General features: G+C 37.7%; 1 protein-coding gene across 2 annotated transcripts; it reads right to left on the reverse strand.

The window, feature by feature from the left end:
* Positions 1-921: 921 nt before the first annotated feature.
* Positions 922-15,411, reverse strand: LOC122281454 (ABC transporter F family member 3). 2 transcript variants are annotated; one of them, XR_006230223.1, is made up of 19 exons: positions 15,070-15,411; positions 14,175-14,390; positions 13,741-13,930; positions 12,843-13,051; positions 12,541-12,699; positions 11,826-11,954; positions 11,631-11,732; positions 11,360-11,506; positions 11,098-11,160; positions 10,820-10,866; positions 10,640-10,699; positions 10,111-10,193; positions 9,708-9,802; positions 9,403-9,489; positions 3,380-3,467; positions 2,875-2,960; positions 1,419-1,481; positions 1,062-1,316; positions 922-960 (listed from the first exon to the last, which is right to left on the reverse strand). XR_006230223.1 is itself a non-coding variant. In XM_043092940.1 (18 exons), the coding sequence occupies exons 1-18, from the start codon at positions 15,271-15,273 to the stop codon at positions 1,194-1,196; spliced, it is 2,151 nt and encodes a 716-aa protein (XP_042948874.1). In that variant the 5' UTR covers positions 15,274-15,411; the 3' UTR covers positions 922-1,193. The 2 variants fall into 2 exon arrangements, 1 of the variants encoding a protein (XP_042948874.1); XM_043092940.1 differs by having other exon boundaries at positions 922-1,316.
* Between the last annotated feature and the right edge of the window lie 2,783 nt (positions 15,412-18,194).

Raw genomic sequence — 18,194 nt, forward strand, 5'->3', positions numbered from 1 at the left:
AAACCGCGGCGCGCTTTTGCAAATTCTATTCCTCTCCTCTTTTTAAATCTTAATAAGTATACCGTATACGACTTCTCTATGGAAATTCCAAAAAATAAAAATATTTATTATCTGGAAAATGAAAAAATATTTTTACTATGTGTAATTTTGTATAAACTTGAATTTCTCTCTCTCTCTCTCTCTCTCTCTCTCTCTATATATATATATATTTATATATATATATTCAATTAATATATTTAAATGGATAACTTGAAGATGGTTCAGGTCAACATGAAGTCGAATGTTTTCATTTTCGAAAAAGAATGCATAAAATCCAAAACCTTGATTTCCTGACGAAATATTTCTGCAGAACCCTGATTTTAAGCGGCGCAAAATCCAGTTTGGATGGAATAAATGTCTTTCGGTTATGATTTCATAGCATCTAAAATTTATCAATTATCATTTTCAAAACAGAATCAAATGATAACTTTAAATTAAAAAATAAAATAAAATAAAATACCTAAACGATAACTTTAAATTAACAAACTCATAAGACCAAATATCTTTTCTAAAATGCATTACAAGAAATCACGTGAGTTTGTTTTTTAGTTATATTACGTGAAACTTCTTTGTGAACCAATTACTTTACTTCCCTTTCCTTTAATAGATTCATAGAATACAAGTTGTATGTTTAAAAATCAAACTTTCGACGTGGTGATTTCATAATTCTTTAATTTGAATTGATAAACTAAATAAATTACACAAGGTATAACATCAACAAAACCTTAAAAAATATCAAAACCCAGTTTGCATAAATGAGTGACTCAGAAGAACTCACACGTTAAGAGTGAAAATTATCTAATTTCTGAGATATAGATGCCGTAGCGTTTCTTTTTGCTTGGACAAAGATTACATGCACACACTTTCTTGATTTATTCTCACTTTTGCCTTATGTAATGATAAAGACTGCTCATTGAGGACCTGTTTATCAAAATTCTAGCCCGTTAAATATCGAACTATAATATTAAAAAAATATATTGTAAAATCGAAATATATGTTCCAAGAAACCATCCCTCACTCACCCTTTCAGCAGAAGTTTCTCCCAATATATATATTGGCTATGTTTGTTTCTATAGTCTTCTGCTCACATCCCAATAATTTTACTGCAATCAAGGTACTTACACCTCAGAGGAGAATGAATTTGACCAGCTTTTCTATGAAGACTGCAGTATCTTCTTATAATCATTGAAGCTGCCATGGAATGGTGAAATCTTTCCTTTGGATACCACCCATAGTTCGTCTACACTACCAGATATTAGATGCTCGTCGTGGCTAACCTGAAATCAAGGAAAACACAATACAATTTAAGCGGTCTTATTTATGTTCCATAAATTGGGCTGTCGTGAATGGGAATCATGCAAAGCATAGGTAATGTATACCATGAGTATGCCTCCTTGAAACAAAGCAAGGCCCTGAATTAGTGCCTCCACAGCATCCAAATCCTATACGTTGCATGAAGAAAACGAATCCTCAGTCAGTTGTTGACATTTTCATTTGAGACAAAAGTTGCAATCAAGAATATTTCTTTTACAAGGCATCAATTAAATCAATCAGATCTAACGTCTTACATCAGAAATACAAATCAAAAGGAAATAATGCAAAATGTTCTGTTTGGTGAGGTGTAATAATACCATTGGAATGTTCCTGATTGAAAAAAAAAAAAAAAAAAAAGCCACTGGTATGTTGGAAATTATTTATCATTTGCCGTATATGAACAAGAGATTTGTAGCCAGCTTAGTAGCCATAAAACAAATCCTCAAGTAGTCAGGTTTCACAAAATAAACCAGAAAAAATCTTGCAAATTTTATTCCCTAAAGTATCAACCTCCATTTGCTGCAAAATCCTAGAGTAGAACTTTCAGGACTTGCTTCTAAAATGAAGGTTTTTTTTTTTTTTTCTGCTTCTAAATTGAAGTTTCCCCTCAAGAAAACATATCAATAAAATTCAATTTATATCAGAGAAAAACGAGTTTTTGGAAACAAAGGTTTCATAATGTAGACATGCGTAATAACCAACCACTTCATCATGTCTAGCTAAGTACATAATTTGTGATGAATAAGAAAGACAGCATATCCAAAACACCCACTACGAGAGAGAGAGAGAGAGAGAGAGAGGGGAGAGAGAGAGAGAGAGAGAGAGAGAGAGAGAGAGAGAGTGTGTGATCATAACATTGTGCTCCCAAAATGGAATCATAAAATTCTGGACTTCTCTAATGTAGTTTCAAAGTATGTTAAAAAAGAAGCATAAGTGGACAAAATGGAGTCTACATTGAGAATCCCATGGTATACCAGTCTATCGCAACATTAGGCATGACAAGCAAAACTGCATCATGAGATGATCCAGACTGCAAATTAAGACTCATGGAATGGTAGGACTAGTCTAGATCTTAAGGATGCAGTCTGGAAAGATGGGGAATACTGCTATTGCCTTTAGATTTTGGCCAAAATGCAACGCCCTAGATATAAATACAGAAGGTGATGAATTGGGATAGGAGGGAGATTTGCTTCAGTCGTAACTGTGACTAATCATGACGGTAAAGCTTGCACAATGATATACAAAATGACGTATAAAAAAAATTTAAAAAGATCTTATAATGAATTGCATCATCATAAGATATTTTTAATTAATTGCCCCATTGAAAAGAAAAAAGATTGCAAGGATAGCAATATTAATAATAAAAAATTAGAAAATTTCAGCAAGAAGCAACTTTCATTTCTAGGAAAAAGCAATGGGCTGAAAATTTCAAATATCAATTACAACTACAAGTGATATCAATTAAATAACAACCCCTGCCCAAAAAAATAATCAAGTCAAGAGAAAAAGCTGAAAACTTACTAGATGATTGGACGGCTCATCAAGCAATATTATGTGAGGTTTCTTAAATGTTATCTTTGCGAATGCAACCCTGCTTTTCTGACCACCTAATATTTCATTCGGTGCAATTAGAGAGGTTAGTATTTCAAGAGCTTACTGGAAATAAAGAGTTTAGTATTTAGAAATTAAGATATAGATCATAATTGATAGTGGCTCTCTTTTATGTGATCGATAAGTTACGTAACACCCAATTGAGCTAGAACTCATTAGCACATAATTTAGATTGGCCCTGTGACTAACATCCATAATCAGTATTTAAGTTCACGTGTCATTTTGCAACCATGCAACTCAACCAACCAGTTTTTCTTTTTCCTAATAACCAACCAGTACTCAATACTTTTTTGATAAGTCCAACCAGCACTCAATACTTGAGGTCCATGTCAAGTTCTAGATCTAGAAGAACAATTAAGATCTCTACTGAAGTATCTTCTTTTATTCTTAAACATAAATAGTAAATGAAAGATACCTGACAAAGTGTACATTGGTTGAAGTGCAAGATTTCCAGTTACACCAAACGAACCCAAATGAGCTCGGAGCTTCTGTTCAGGCACACCCTGCAAGAATGAACCTTCAAATAAGAATATCGACTTTTAATTGCAATCATTGCTATTCTGAAGAGCAAGATAACCACCAAAATATGTTATGGATAAGAACTCTGGAGCATATAAGGGTTGGCCACAATCCACCAGACTGAGTCAAACTCAATGTTGAACTTGGGGGTGGGACTGAATCTAAGAATTTTAAAAAGGACCTATAATTAATTAAATAACAGTAATAAGAGAAAATTTACCCATGTTCTTAATTTCAAGTATCCTGTTAACAATACCATAGACACTAGAGGAGGAAAGCAATTTGATCTCTCTTTTAGATTGAATATTTTGGGCGCAAGGTTAAAATATATATATTTTTTTTAATAAGTGAACGATTGTATTAATGATGATAGGCATAGCCCAAGTACACAAGATGATATACAAGAGACAAGACCTATCTAGGTCGTAGCAATAAAAACAAGAAAGTCATGAAAATCAAGGTCATTAAAGTCTACAGCTATGGCCAATAGGAATTGAGTTCTAAAAAATAAAGATTAAGTTCCACTAGTAAACGCTCATTATCTTCAAACGTCCTGTCATTTTGCTCTTGCCACATGCACCAAATAATACATATAGGTACCATCTTCCTCATGGCTTTGATCTGTGGAATGCCTTATGAATGCGTCCAGCTGGCCAAAAACTCAACCATTGTGGCAAGCATTTATCAAGCTAACTCTACTTGGCCGAACACTTCATTCCACAATGCTCTAGGAATCTCACAATTTAGTAAGAGACAATCCACAGTCTCGCTTGATTTCTTATACATGCAACATCAATCTAGTATAATCACCTTGACAGCTTGTGTTTCCTTAGGTTATCTATTGTCAAAATCTTACCCATGGAAGCTATCCAAGTAAAGAAATGCCGCTTTGGGAGGCGTCTCATCCAGCCAAATCCTTCGCCATGGAAAATGATTATTTGGCGAGTGTGTGAGGGACTTGTACAAGGATTGAACCGAGAAGTACCCTTACATGCAGGTACCCACCACAACATGTCAACTCATTGTCTACTCGATTTTGCAGAATACATTAGGCTAAAAAAATCCTCAAAGCTGCCAACCTTCCAATCTTGTGCCACCCTACTAGAAGTGATATTCCATTGGACCTGATCTCCCGATAACACCATGAGATCCGCCACTGAAGCTTTGATCACATGCAACCCGGAAAACTGAAGGAAATGAGTCCTTTAGGACATTATTTCCACACCATATGTCACTCCAAAATTTTATTCTAGAGCCCACTTCCAACATCAGTTTGGTATGGCGAATAAAAACTTGACATCATTGTCTACTCGATTTTGCATAATACATTAGGCTAAAAAAATCCTCGAAGCTGCCAACCTTCCAATCTTGTGCCACCCTACTAGAAGTGATATTCCCATTGGACCTGATCTCCCAATAACACCATGAGATCCGCCACTGAAGCTTTGATCACATGCAACCAGAAAACTGAAGGAAATGAGTCCTTTAGGACATTATTTCCACACCATATGTCACTCCAAAATTTTTTTCTAGATCCCACTCCCAACATCAGTTTGGTATGGCGAATAAAAACCCCCCACCCTCGTCTAATGTGCTTCCAACTCCCACTCCATAAGCCCCACTCACTTCTCTAGTACACTAGCCCCCCCCCCCCCCCCCCCAAAAAAAAAAAAAAAAACAAACTACCATATTTGCAATCAACTACCAACTTCCATAGAGCTTCCGGTTCCATATTATATCTCCACAACCATTTCTCAAGTAAGGCCCAATTGAAAATTCTCATATTTCTAATTCCTAACCCATCAGAGGAGATTGGAGTGCATACTTTGTCCAAACTGACTAGATGGAATTTGAATTCATCCCCCACACCACTCCATAAGAATTCATGGTGAAGTTTTTCAATCCAAAATATGTTGTTAAGTTAGAAAGAGAACTCTTGATTAAGGTAATCCAACTACCTTTTGACAAGTACAGCCACTTCCACCCTACTAATCTACATTCTATCTTCTTGATCACTATGTACCATATTGATATAGCCCTCGAGGCAGCCTCCAACAAAAGTCCAAGGTAATCCATGGGAAGGGAGGAAACCTTACATCCAAGCATACTGGCCAATTGCCAAATGTTTCTAACACTACCAATTGGCACTAACTCTAATTTATCAAAGTTCATTTTCAAAACTGAGGCTGCTTCAAAACATAGCCGAAGTGCCTTCAGTGTCCAGAGCTGGTTTTGGTCTGCCTCACAAAATACTAGTGTCAACTGCAAACAATAAGTGAGAGATGTTAATAATAACCCTATGGGGGTCACCAACCGAGAAGCCTACCACAAAGCCATTCATAACCAAAGCAGATATCATCCTGTTATGTGCCTCCATAATAATGACGAAAAGGAGTGGGGACAACAGATTACCTTGTCTTAGGCCTCGCGAACTGCTAAAAACGCCAATTGGACTACCATTTATCAAAACTGAAAATCTCGCCGTTGAAATGTACTATCTGATCCACAAACACCATCTTTCCCCAAATCCACACATCCCCAGTAAGTAGAAAGTCCCAATTTACGTGATTATAGGCCTTCTCCATATCCAGCTTACTTAGAATCCCTGTAGAACCAGATTATTGTCTGCTATCCAAACATTCATTGGCGATAAAAACAGAGTCCAGAATTTGCCTACCCCGTACAAATGCATTTTGTGATTTCGTAATGATCTTCCCCAATACCTCCCCTAAGCGTTTGCAAGCACCTTGGAGATGAACTTGTACACCCCATTGACAAGGCTAATGGGCCTATGATCCTTTACCTATGATGCCCCAATCTTCTTAGGAATCAATGCAATAAAAGTAACATTTAGACTTTTCTCAAATTTTCCAACTGAAAACAACTCTTGGAACACCTTCATTAGATCCTCCTTCACTTCCTCCCAACATGTTTGGAAAAATCCCATAGAAAAGCCATCTGAACCTAGTGCTTTGTCTTTGACCATTCTTCTTTCCACACCATAAACCTCCGCCTCTTCAAAGGCCTCTCCAACCAAGAGGCATTTAGCGGCTCAATAGACTCAAAAGCTAGTCCATCAAGCTTTGGCCTCTACCCTTGTAAGCAAATGTTAAAAAAATTAGCAACATGTCCACGAATCACAGGAGCCTCCATACAATCCACACCATTGATATCTAGCATCTCAATGATATTAGTTCTCCTATGAGAGAGTTAGCTACTCTATGAAAGAATTTCATACTTGGGTCCCCTTCTTTCAACCACAATGCTCTTGATTTTTGGCGCCAAGAGATCTCAAAAGATATTACCCTCTCTATTCTGAAACCAACTCCGTCTTCCGAGATATCTCTTTTGGTGAAAGAACCCTAACCTCGTGTATCCTCTCTAACTCCTATATCTCCTCCAACATGGTTTTCGTGTGTTCCCCTGTCTCCAAAGGATTGAGTATTCCAAAGCTTTAAATCGTACTTTAAAACTTTTAATTTACCTGCAAGGATGAAACTGTGGGTGCCATGAATCTGGTATGAGGACCACCATTGTCTTACCCTATCGACAAAGCGTTAATTTTCAGCCACATATTTTCGAACTTAAAATACTGATGCCCTCCTTGGATACCACCAAAATCCAGCAAGATGGGGAAATGGTCCGAACAAATGCAAGGCAACCTCTTTTGACAAACATTCGGATAATGCATTTCCCACTCTGGTTAGACTAAGATTCTGTCTAATCGAGACCAAGTCTGAGTATTAGACAATGTGAAAGTAACCCCCATGAGAGGAAGATCCACTAGATTCATGCTGAAAATACACTCTGAAAATTCTGTCATTGCTGGTCGCAACCTACTATCTCCAGAATATTCGCTTGGGAACCTTATAACATTAAAATCACCACCTATGCATCCGAATAATGCATTTACCATTCCAGTGAGACTAAGAATCTGTCTAATTGAGACCAAGTCTGAGTATTAAACCACATGAAAGTAACCCCCATGAGAGGAAAATCCAACATATTTAGGTCGAAAATACACTGAAAATTTTGTGAATGCTGATCGCAACCTACTGTCTCCAGAATGTCGCTTGGGAACCTTATAACATTAAAATCACTACCTATGCACCTGGATAATGCATTTCCCATTCTTTGCACCATGGAAGGTGCCACCAGCTACGTACTCCAACTAAGAGACTGCTTGGATTGAGAAAACTCAACCCATCTCATCTCATCATTACAACTTTTTCAATTTTTTTTTTTTTTTTGGATAAATAAACAATTTTATTGATCAAAAAATGGCAAAGGCTGAATTACAACTTTGATGCCCTAACTAGGTAGGCACATTAGAGACGAGAAAATCATGAAGGGCCATGCCATTAAAGTCCATAGCAATAGCCACAGAGAGTTCTAAAAAATAATATTTTAAGCTCCTCCAACGATGTTTCCAAGTCTTCAAAGTCCGCTCACTGCGCTCCTGCCACAAACTCCACATAATGCAAAGAGGGATCATCTTCCACATCGCTTTAATCGGTTGCTTGCCTCTTATGATTGGCCAACTACCCAGGCCATATCCAGAGAGCGAATACCTCATTCTAGAGAACCCTTGTTATGTCACAATGCAAGAGGAGATGATCTACCAACTCTCCCCCTCCTTTGATGTGGAAGTAATTCCCTGACCATTTGCCTAATAATGCTCGATTGAATACCCTTAGATTTCTAACCCTCAAACCTCCCCCCGGGATAGAACGACAAACCTGCTTCCACTTAACCAAGTGGAACTTGAACTCATCCCCCAAACCCCCCACAAAAAATCACGCTAGAGCTTCTCAATATGGGCTGCCACACTTGCTGGTATTGGGAATAGAGAAAAAAAATAAGTAGGTAGGTTAGATAATGTACTCTTTATCAAGGTAGGTAGCTAAATCACCACCACCAATGGTCTTTTGTAGGTGCTTCTCCATTTGTAAATAAACTCCCACAAGGCCTCCCCAATACTTCTCCATCCACAACCCTCCTTTTCTTCAGGTATGAAGATAAAGTTTCGCCTACCACAACTACCGTATTCCAACAACACCATGTAACGGCCTCGATATTGGTGCACCACTGAACTATGATGCTGCCAGTGGTGTGAAAATCCTTCTTTTCTCCCTTTAGACAATCTTCCACTACCTTAGCCAACCATTGCATCGTAGAGAACCCCAGTGTCAACTTAGGCTCTGTTTGTATGCTATAAGTATTTCATCTCATCTTATCTCATCATTCCAATTTTTCCAAATTACCACACCAAATATAATAAACAATTCAACTTTTTCAAATCTCAATACAATAATATTATTAAAAAAATATCCTAACAATATTTTAGTCAACTTTTAACTTTCATCTAAATTCATCTCATCTCGTCTCAACTCACTATCCAAACAACACCTTAGTCATCACCTTCCAGCTTCCCTTTGTGATAAGCAAGAAACCTCCATCTTTCTCAAGTGAAAAAAATTTCGACTCTATCAATAAATATTTAGAGAACCCCATCCTAATCACTCCAACACCTCAAAACTCGGCCATAAACCCGCCATCACAAACCACCCAACTCGGTCATATTCCCTTTCTATACATCTACACTTACTCTCAAGTCTCAACTACCCAAAGCATTTCACTAACTACACCCTTTGAAGCATCCAAAACATAACTACACACTCATGGGATCATTGCAAATAAGATCTATCGGTTGGAAATGGTGAACTACACTTGAGGCTCTCTCTCTCTCTCTCTCACCAAGGTTAAAATCTAATATCATAATTTTCTTGCCAATCATCTAGGTTTACAATTAGCATGTAATGACATGTAAATATGTCAGGATGTAAATCTTTCCTTACCCGAAAGTGGATTCAAACTCATCCAGGAAGGAGAAAAAAATAGAGTACTTGGAGAACTTACCGGATAGCAGCGCATCATATACAAAAGGGGATTTGAAGATAAGTCAAGCCCATCAACATGGTGCTGACTAAAAACAGCAATTCGGACCTGTGGACAAGAACAAAAGTCCGATCAGATCAAAGCAGATAAAACCAACTGCAATCTTGCAATTTGCAATTAGTTGAGGAGATGAACAATAGGCATTCTGTGTTCTTACAAAGAAGGTAAATAGATGAGAAGAATGCAGTTACATGTTTGTAATCTGAAATTAGTAAAATGTAAGATTGTTCTTTAATACTGGTCATACAAAGACAGATGTAAGGTACCTTAGCAGAACGGAAAACAGTCCCCGAGCTTGGTTGTAGTTCCCCTGCAATTAGTTTGAGTATAGTTGATTTGCCAATGCCATTGGGGCCAACCACTGCATAACGAATTGAAAAAGGAAATACCGAATGTGAAATGAGGAATAACAGTATACCTAATTAAAGAGTGCTTAGCAATGCTCTGAAGAGGCTTATTTCTTATACAATTACGAGTAATGCTTATATTTGCTGTTATAACAATTGTCCCAAAAATTCAAAATGAGTAACAGAGAAACAATGCAATGGCATCTCCACTTTCCACCAGAAATACAGAACATTCCATGCATTAAAGTATAAACCAAAAAAGGCAGGTATCTATGAGATAAAGGGTAGGAACACGAACATTCTTTGGGACGAACATACTTACTTGCAACACGGCTGTCTAAATCGATTCCAAAATTCAAATTATGAAACAATAAGGGCCCCCCAGGATAGCCAAATGATGCATCGCTGCAATCACATTTAAGAAACATCAAAACAATTCAAGAAGCACATTATCTAATGGAGAGAGACTCCCTAGAGTTCGGTCAAGAACTCTAGGATTTAGAATGAGAGAAAGATAGACCTATGAAGAGGGCCCCATAGCATTATTAGGCATTTAATGCTGCCCGAGAAATTCACTCGGGCAACTATAAATGTTCTAGAGTCCATTTCATGTGTCAATCTCTCTACCACTCTAGGCCCTACAGTACAGTGTGCAGAGGCAAAAATAATAATAATAATAATACCAATTCTCTACATAATTAGAAGTTAGTTAAAGAGTATTCAGTAATCAGTAATCAGCAGCGAATATCTTCACTTCAATAATATTAAAGCATAGGATTTCAAATAACAAGAGTGGCCTATAACCCATAGAGTTTTGAAAAAATCTCTTTTCCTAATTGAGCTCAGCACACCTGAAACTTATCACAGGGGGACCTGGTCTGTCATCTGGAGTTGGGAACTCAAATTTGTAGCTGAAAAAAAATGTCAAATAAGTTTAACTATATGTAGGTAAAAAGGAACCATGGAGCAAACTCATGGAAAGTATTAATTCTGCCATTGTAATTTAACCATAAAAGGAGATCTGTGCATACTCGGGGTCATTGACAATTTCATCCATGTGACCCAACCGATCCAATGCCTGTGGAAAGCAACATGAAATGCATATCCATATGAGTTCTCTTCAGACACAAGATGCATAAAACCAAGCTATATAGTTAAAGGACATAAGAACAAACTTTTTAACACTAATTTTGAAATTGTTTTGACTGATCTACACCAGGCCAAACAAAATGCATCAAGGATTCACAGCTGTCATAAGTCTCCAGCATTTTATTTAAAGACAGAAAAAAATAATCATAACAATAAGTACCTTGATTCTAGACTGGACTAGAGATGCCCTCTTTGCATTGTAGCGGAACTTATCAATAAATGCCTGCAATAGCAAAGAACAAATATTTGCATGCAAATACAAGTTAATATGGTTTGGAAACACCTTGGGGGGAATGGAGGGAGCGACACACACATACAGAGATTGATGCAATGGATTCTGACAATATAACTAAAATAACAGTGAACGCATTAGCCCACAAACATAAACTCATACTTTAATATCATTATAGAGGAAAAAACACCTGCATATGAGCTCTGGAACGTTCATTTGCCTCAATTGCTTTCTGCTGGTTCTTAAGTTGTTCCTCCCGCGTCCTCTCAAATATATCATAATTCCCCTTGTACGCAGTCAGTTTTTGCCCATGTAAATGAAGAATGTCTGTGACTACCTGAGAATGCCGTGAAGTTGAAAAGACACCTCAAACAATGTTTTGACACGTCACAGGAAAGTAACCAGATTAATTAGTAATTCTAATTTCTTCAATCACTACAGCAAGGTGCGATGGGTACTACCGTGTTCAAGAATTCTCTCGCATGAGAAACAACTATGACTGTCTTTGGCCATTTCACCAGGTAGGATTCCAACCATAGGACCGCATGAAGATCGAGATGGTTCTGAATTTCAACAATTAAAAGTAAAAAAGTATGTACCAAATCCTATAGAGCAGAATGAAAAATCTGGAAGGGAACACATAAAACAGAACGCACTGTGGGTTCATCAAGTAGCAGTAAATCGGGCTCTATAAACAATGCACGAGCAAGAGCTATTCTCATTCGCCATCCTCCAGAAAATGTTTTGGTGGCCTTCTTCTGCATATCTGAAGAGAAACTCAGGCCCTGAAAATGGTAGAAATCAGAATGATAATACCTCCTAAAAGAGCTGATACTGTGATATTAAAGCTAAAAAGAGGTTGTAGTAAATAAATCTTGTATAAGAGGAAAATTTGTGAATCAACACACACCAGAAATGGACCCCGTGACATAAATACACATGTATTATTGTTTTTTTTTTAACCAGTCTCCCAATTATATTAATCAAGTTTCATTTACCAACAAGCACAATCTTACCATGAATCGGCTGATTGGACAACCAACATAATTAAACCGAAAAGATGAAAACTTCAAGTGAACCATCCGGTCACCACAAATAAGCAACAACCACTTGGTGCGCCCCACCTTACCCTCTCTCACACAAAACATACACGCAAAACACCACATCCCACTTCTTTTTCTTATCCGTCAACAACCCACACAGTAAACCAACTTTATTAATTTGGTTTCAGTGTTCAATCCTCGGATAAGTTAAGGAAAAGCTGAATTTAGTTCTGATTTGCAGCTCCAACACTTTATATACCGGTTCAAGCTAAAGTTAAGCAAGCATATTTAAAAAGCCACCAATAACGCAAAAGAGTTATGAACTGACCGCAAGAATAGAAGCAGCACGTGACTCTGCAGAATCAGCATCAATTAAGTCGAGCCTTTTGTATATCTCCTCAAGCCTTTGTGAGATGGCATCTTTGTCAATCACCTTATCCAGATCCCCATTTTCCTTTACAGTTTCATCTTCAAACTCCAACTCTCTCTTCAGGAAAACCACAAAAATTGTCAGCAGGGTCCACTAAAAAACATAAACCTCAACACAAGCAGAACAACAAAGAGGAGGCAGTTAGAAAGTTAAATCTCAGCACTTATGCAGTTCTCAAGATGAAACAGCATGTATTCAACCTGTTGGGCAACCAGTCTAGCTTCTTCTTCTAAAAGCTGGGTTCTCTCAACATCAGAGTTAAGAACACACTGCAATGCTGTAGTATCATCACCAACCACTTCTTGCTCAACATGCAGTATCTGACAGTTGTTAGGAATACCATCAATGGCATGCAAAGCCATGTACCTAAGGAAGGTTGTTTTCCCTGTACCATTTCTTCCTACAAGGCCTACATCCAAATCGCAGTGTGTAAAAGCACAGATAAAAGCTCTATATAGGTTGAGTTTGAAGATTTTGGAATGTCTCAAAATATTTTTGTCTCTATGATAAGCAAATTTGTCTAAAAATATTGAAGTGGATTATAAGGTGCATGTTCTCAAGTGAATTGTTTTTTGATAAGCATGTTCTCATGTGAATTTCATCCTTTTAAGGCATCCATGTGTTGATAAATCTGATAATAAGGGTTTTAATTCAAAGATAAATTAGATGGGAAGGGAAACCAAACGTAAACACACAATTCAATCACAAATTCACAAGCTTCAGGTTTAAGCCTAAATTCATATCCCTACGGAAACTTCACCAATTGGATGGGTAGGCACAGGGGCTTGGCAGGAGGTGTGTCGTGGACAACACAAATCACTTAAATGGGACTAATCATTATTGTGGGTTCGATGGTAGCAAGAGACAAAAAGGAAATCACCAACTCAAACAAACATTTTATACGATTCTCTACACATGCTGTCAAGTGTCAACTAGCAGAATGAAAAAGTTAATCCACAATGTAGATGCTAGAATAAATTTTAGTTTAAACACACCACTGAAAATATGCATACTTGTTTATTCTTCTTCCTCAATTTCAGTTTCCTTCTTCTTTCTTATTGGGACACTAAAGTTGTGAGTAACAGAAAGAGAACTCACCATAGTGCCTTCCAAATGATAGTGTGACTGAACCCTCCACAATTAGATCGCGACCACCCACAGAGATATCAAAGTTCTCCAAATGGATATCCTTGACAGTTGGTCCACCTCTATTATCATGATTTACACATATAACAGGCATCCCTGCTCTTGCAGCTTCCATCTCTGCCAAATGCATTTGGTATTGTGCCTGGATAATTAGGAGATAATACTCAGAACAAAAGCAAAACTAAATACCCAATTTGTTGGTCAATGTATGTCATCACTGAATAGGCTCAGCCCAATCACAGCCTCGATCTAAAATTATCAGCACTCAAGAAGGCTAAATGATGAGGAAAAAATACTGCCTTTACGACACCAAACTCATGCATTACCAATAAGAGCTGGAGCCAGGCATACTAGATCAAAAAAACCTCTTATTATAATAATTTCACCTCTCTTTGACGTTCCTCCTTCCTCTTGTCTCTTGCTAGCTTTGCTCGCTCACGTTCAGATAGCACAGGACCATCCATCACCTCAGGTTTCTTCTTCGGGACTTCCTCCTCATCCATTCCCTCATTCATTCGGAATGGAGTTGCCAGGCTCCGCACAGTTGGTTTAGCTTTAACCAACCCATGCTTTCCAAACTTTTCAGACAATTTGCTGCAAACCTATCATAGACTTCCACAGACATTACAATAAGGCAAAGAAAAAAATAGAGCTTGTTTCAGGGCCTCGGCAAAGCAATTGTGCAACAAATTAGATTTTAATGAAAGTTTTAAAAAAATGGAGACACTGAGAAATAACTTAGAATCCAAAATTTTTAACTTATCTAACAACATAGAGCAGAGGGCATCATGAAGACGTTCTTGTACTGGGATTTTTGGGTAGAGGATTAGTTTTACAGGAAACAAGGGGCCGGGATTGGGGAGGTGTGTTACATTCCAATTCGGGCTTGGTGTATTTTGGGTAGTTTTCACGAGCTTTTTGGGTCATTAGGGACTCTCTAGTATGGTCTAGATGTTTTCTTATATTCTCTAGTATGGTTTAGGTGTTTTATTGTATACGTCCAGTGATTACTCCTATTGATATATATAATATTTTTACCTATCAACAAAATAAAGCATAGAGCCTGAAATCTCAAATCTTCATGAGTAACCAGACGGGCGCCAAAAGCGGAAAAAAAAAACAATGTTTTAGCTGCGCAAACAATGTGAAATCCAGTATTCACAAAACCTAAGAGTTTCTTGCATCTTAATACACTTTCCGAGCAACCAAACGGGGACGAAAGCGAAAAGCTTCAAGAGAAAAAAAAAAAAAAAAACAAAAAACGAAAAAAAAAACTCTCACCGATCGACACTCGGTGAAGTCGGTGACACATTCGGCGCTGACGAGGATCTCTCCGATGGCGTCGAAGGCGCCCTCACCGTCGACGCCAAAATCGAAGTCTTCGTCCGCGAGGACGTTGATGATGTAGTCGATGATTGGCTCATCCACGTCCTGGGCCCTCCGGCCCAATACCTCGTGCACCACTGAGCTCGCGACTTCCGTCATTGGCTCGACCTCCCAGATGACGGTTCCAATAGATAGATATATGAAGAATACGTAGGTGGATTTCTTTTACTTAGCAAAGTTTCGGAGCAAGAAGAAAGCTCGGCTTTTGCTATCCGCAAGCTTCTCTCTCTAGACCTAGGTGTAGACGGACGGTGTGCGAACGACGACGTTCGATCAAAGGGGACTGTTTGTTTGCTGGGTTATACAATCTACCTATGTTAATTTTCCGGATAAATAATGATAAACACCATATAAATATTTTATTTTCATCTTATTATATAAGATATAGTATATATATTATCATTATATATAGTATATATATATAAGATATAGTATATATATTAAATAATAAAAAATTATTTAATAATAATAAATATATTATATCTTATATAATATGATGTATAGAATTTTATTTTTAGAATTTACGCATCCGGCGCATATATTATTCATGTAATTATTAAAAAAATCCATTTTCATTTCGACGTTGCAGTCTTGAAGAGTATATATATGGTAAACTGCTTGTACAATTTAATTTTATTTGAAAAAATAAATTTTAAAATTTGAATTATATAAATGAAACTTTATTATTTAAATTATATGATTAATATATTCTATATTATATGCTGATTCAAGAATAAAATACCTCAACTTGGTTACAACAAGTGAGAACAAGTTCTAGTGAGAGAAACTCCTCCTTCTTTCTAAAGAAAAAAGGTGTAAATCATCCAAAGGGGGGGAAGCTACGGCTTCCTCCCTCCCTTCATCCCCTCTATTCCTTTTGTTTGTTTATGTTTTTTCCTTTATTAAATAAGTGTTGGTTGGCAGTGACCATGGTGGCCGAAAGTTTCATTACACGGTCAAGGATTTTGAATCTGTCTACCACTTTTTTCACTCGTATGAGATGATGGTTTTTACGTGATGAAGGTGGAAGGTTTGGCCGTCTACCATTTTTACTTCACTCGAACGTGATGAAGGCGTTTGGTACACGATGGAGGTGGAGGGTTTCGATTGACTTGTTTGGCTGTGAAGTGCATTTTTGATGCAAAGAGGTCTATTATGGAATCCACGTAGCTGGGCGTGGTGGAAATGGAGAGGGGCTTCAATGTGAGTAGACTCATGGTTTCATGAGCTCAGAAGCTACGATTTTCAAGTGGTTTAGGGTGTACTCCCGTGGATTTCTTTGACTCTATTTTATCCATGGAAAACAGAGGTAGTTTGGGAGGCACGCTGGAATACATGGGGTTTTAAGGAGGTTTCTAGGGGTGAAGTTATGCAGAACTCGTGATGAAGTTTTCTCTTGGAAGGTGGTCGGACTGGGGGTGACGCTGGTTTTTCATTTTTGCTATTTTCTCATTTCCGTTCGCTTTTCATTTTTGCTATTTTGTCATTTCTGTTTGCTGGTTTTGTTATAGACGGATTGTATTTTGCTATTTTCAGTGTTTAGTTTCTATTTTAGACTCTGTTTTGGTTGGTTGTAAATAAGGCCTCGACGGCAGTGGACAAACGGGAGGAGTACCATCTACCCTGCAGCAGTGGTTCCAGGGTGGCTCAGCTTGCGTGCAGCAGTGTTTCAGAGTGGAGGTGAAACACAGTTGTACAGATGGGCTAGCTAGTGGATACAGGCTGCTGCTCAGATGAAACGATTGGCAGGGCATGACCGACGACATATACAGGTTGCAAAATGGTTGGCAGTGGGGGGCAAAACGTGCATTGCTTAGAGAAAATGCAGATGAGCTGTCGGAGAATACAGGACATGTGTCATGTGGTCATGAGTGGTAGTGGATGGAATATTAGATAAAGTATTTTAAAAGTCCACGTTGGGTGGGCCAGTAGTGTTATACTCAAGTGAGGTGATGAGCTGCTTCATTGGTCACAATCTAGAGTAAGAGCTGATCGAGAGTGGCGGGCGATGTTATGGCTGGTGGTCGTATGGACGGTCTCTATAGGGTGTATACGCGAGCTGGGTGCTCGTGCCGTTCTGGGCTCGTGCAGCTGATGCCTGCGGTAGGTATGCTGTCGCGGTTCAGGCCTGTGCTTGGAGTTCTAGTTTATGTTTGTTTTACATGGGAGTTTGCTTTTTAGTTAGTAATATTGTAGTTTTAGGCAGTTGGACTTGGGGTTCATAGTAACAGCGTGTTGTACTCCACCTTTTTGGGAGGATGGAGGAGGTCTTTCCTCTCAGTTAATACAGAGTGCTCTATCTCTCGTTTAGGAAAGATTTAGAAGTTAAGACAATGTCCGATACTACGAGTACGGGGATGCTTCAGAGCTGATGCGTAGGTTGGCTTATAGTCTAGATTTTTCTGTATTGATAAGTTACACTTATAATTTCGGTTTATTGAAAAATGTTCTATTTTAAAAAAAAAAAAAGAAAAAAATACCTCGAATTATTTTACTATTTTGGTCCTTTAGAGTTGCCTTTTATAGCGATTTGGTTTATACTTTATGGTATGAGTGGGGGCATCAATTTTTGTACCATTTGGGATCTCGACATTTCCTCCGCCCATGTGTGTCTTGAGCAAACGTGAAGTCTCATATCAAAACCACAGTCCTTGTTCTTGTAAGGCAGAATGCGAAGAGACGACTTTATTGATACCAGCATGTGTAATTGGAATCATTATCCCTTTGTAGAAGTTGTGTATTCTTTCTCCCATATTAGTTCATGAATTATATGGAAATTTAACACAAGCACATATGATCCATCTTTGCAATTTCTTTTTCATTACACAGAAAAGTTGAAGAAAAAGCCTAACATAAACTAAAGCGATTATCCCTGTAGTTACCCCTTTGTAAGTTTGATTACAAACAGAATTTGCTAGCTCAGCGCAATTTTAAAATAATGATAAATTTAGAATTCACATAAAATAATAAATATTTTAAATGTAAAGGTATTTTATAAAAATTTATTTATAAACTGACGT

Source organism: Carya illinoinensis, chromosome 11 (assembly GCF_018687715.1).
Source record: "Carya illinoinensis cultivar Pawnee chromosome 11, C.illinoinensisPawnee_v1, whole genome shotgun sequence".
Lineage (NCBI taxonomy): Eukaryota > Viridiplantae > Streptophyta > Magnoliopsida > Fagales > Juglandaceae > Carya > Carya illinoinensis.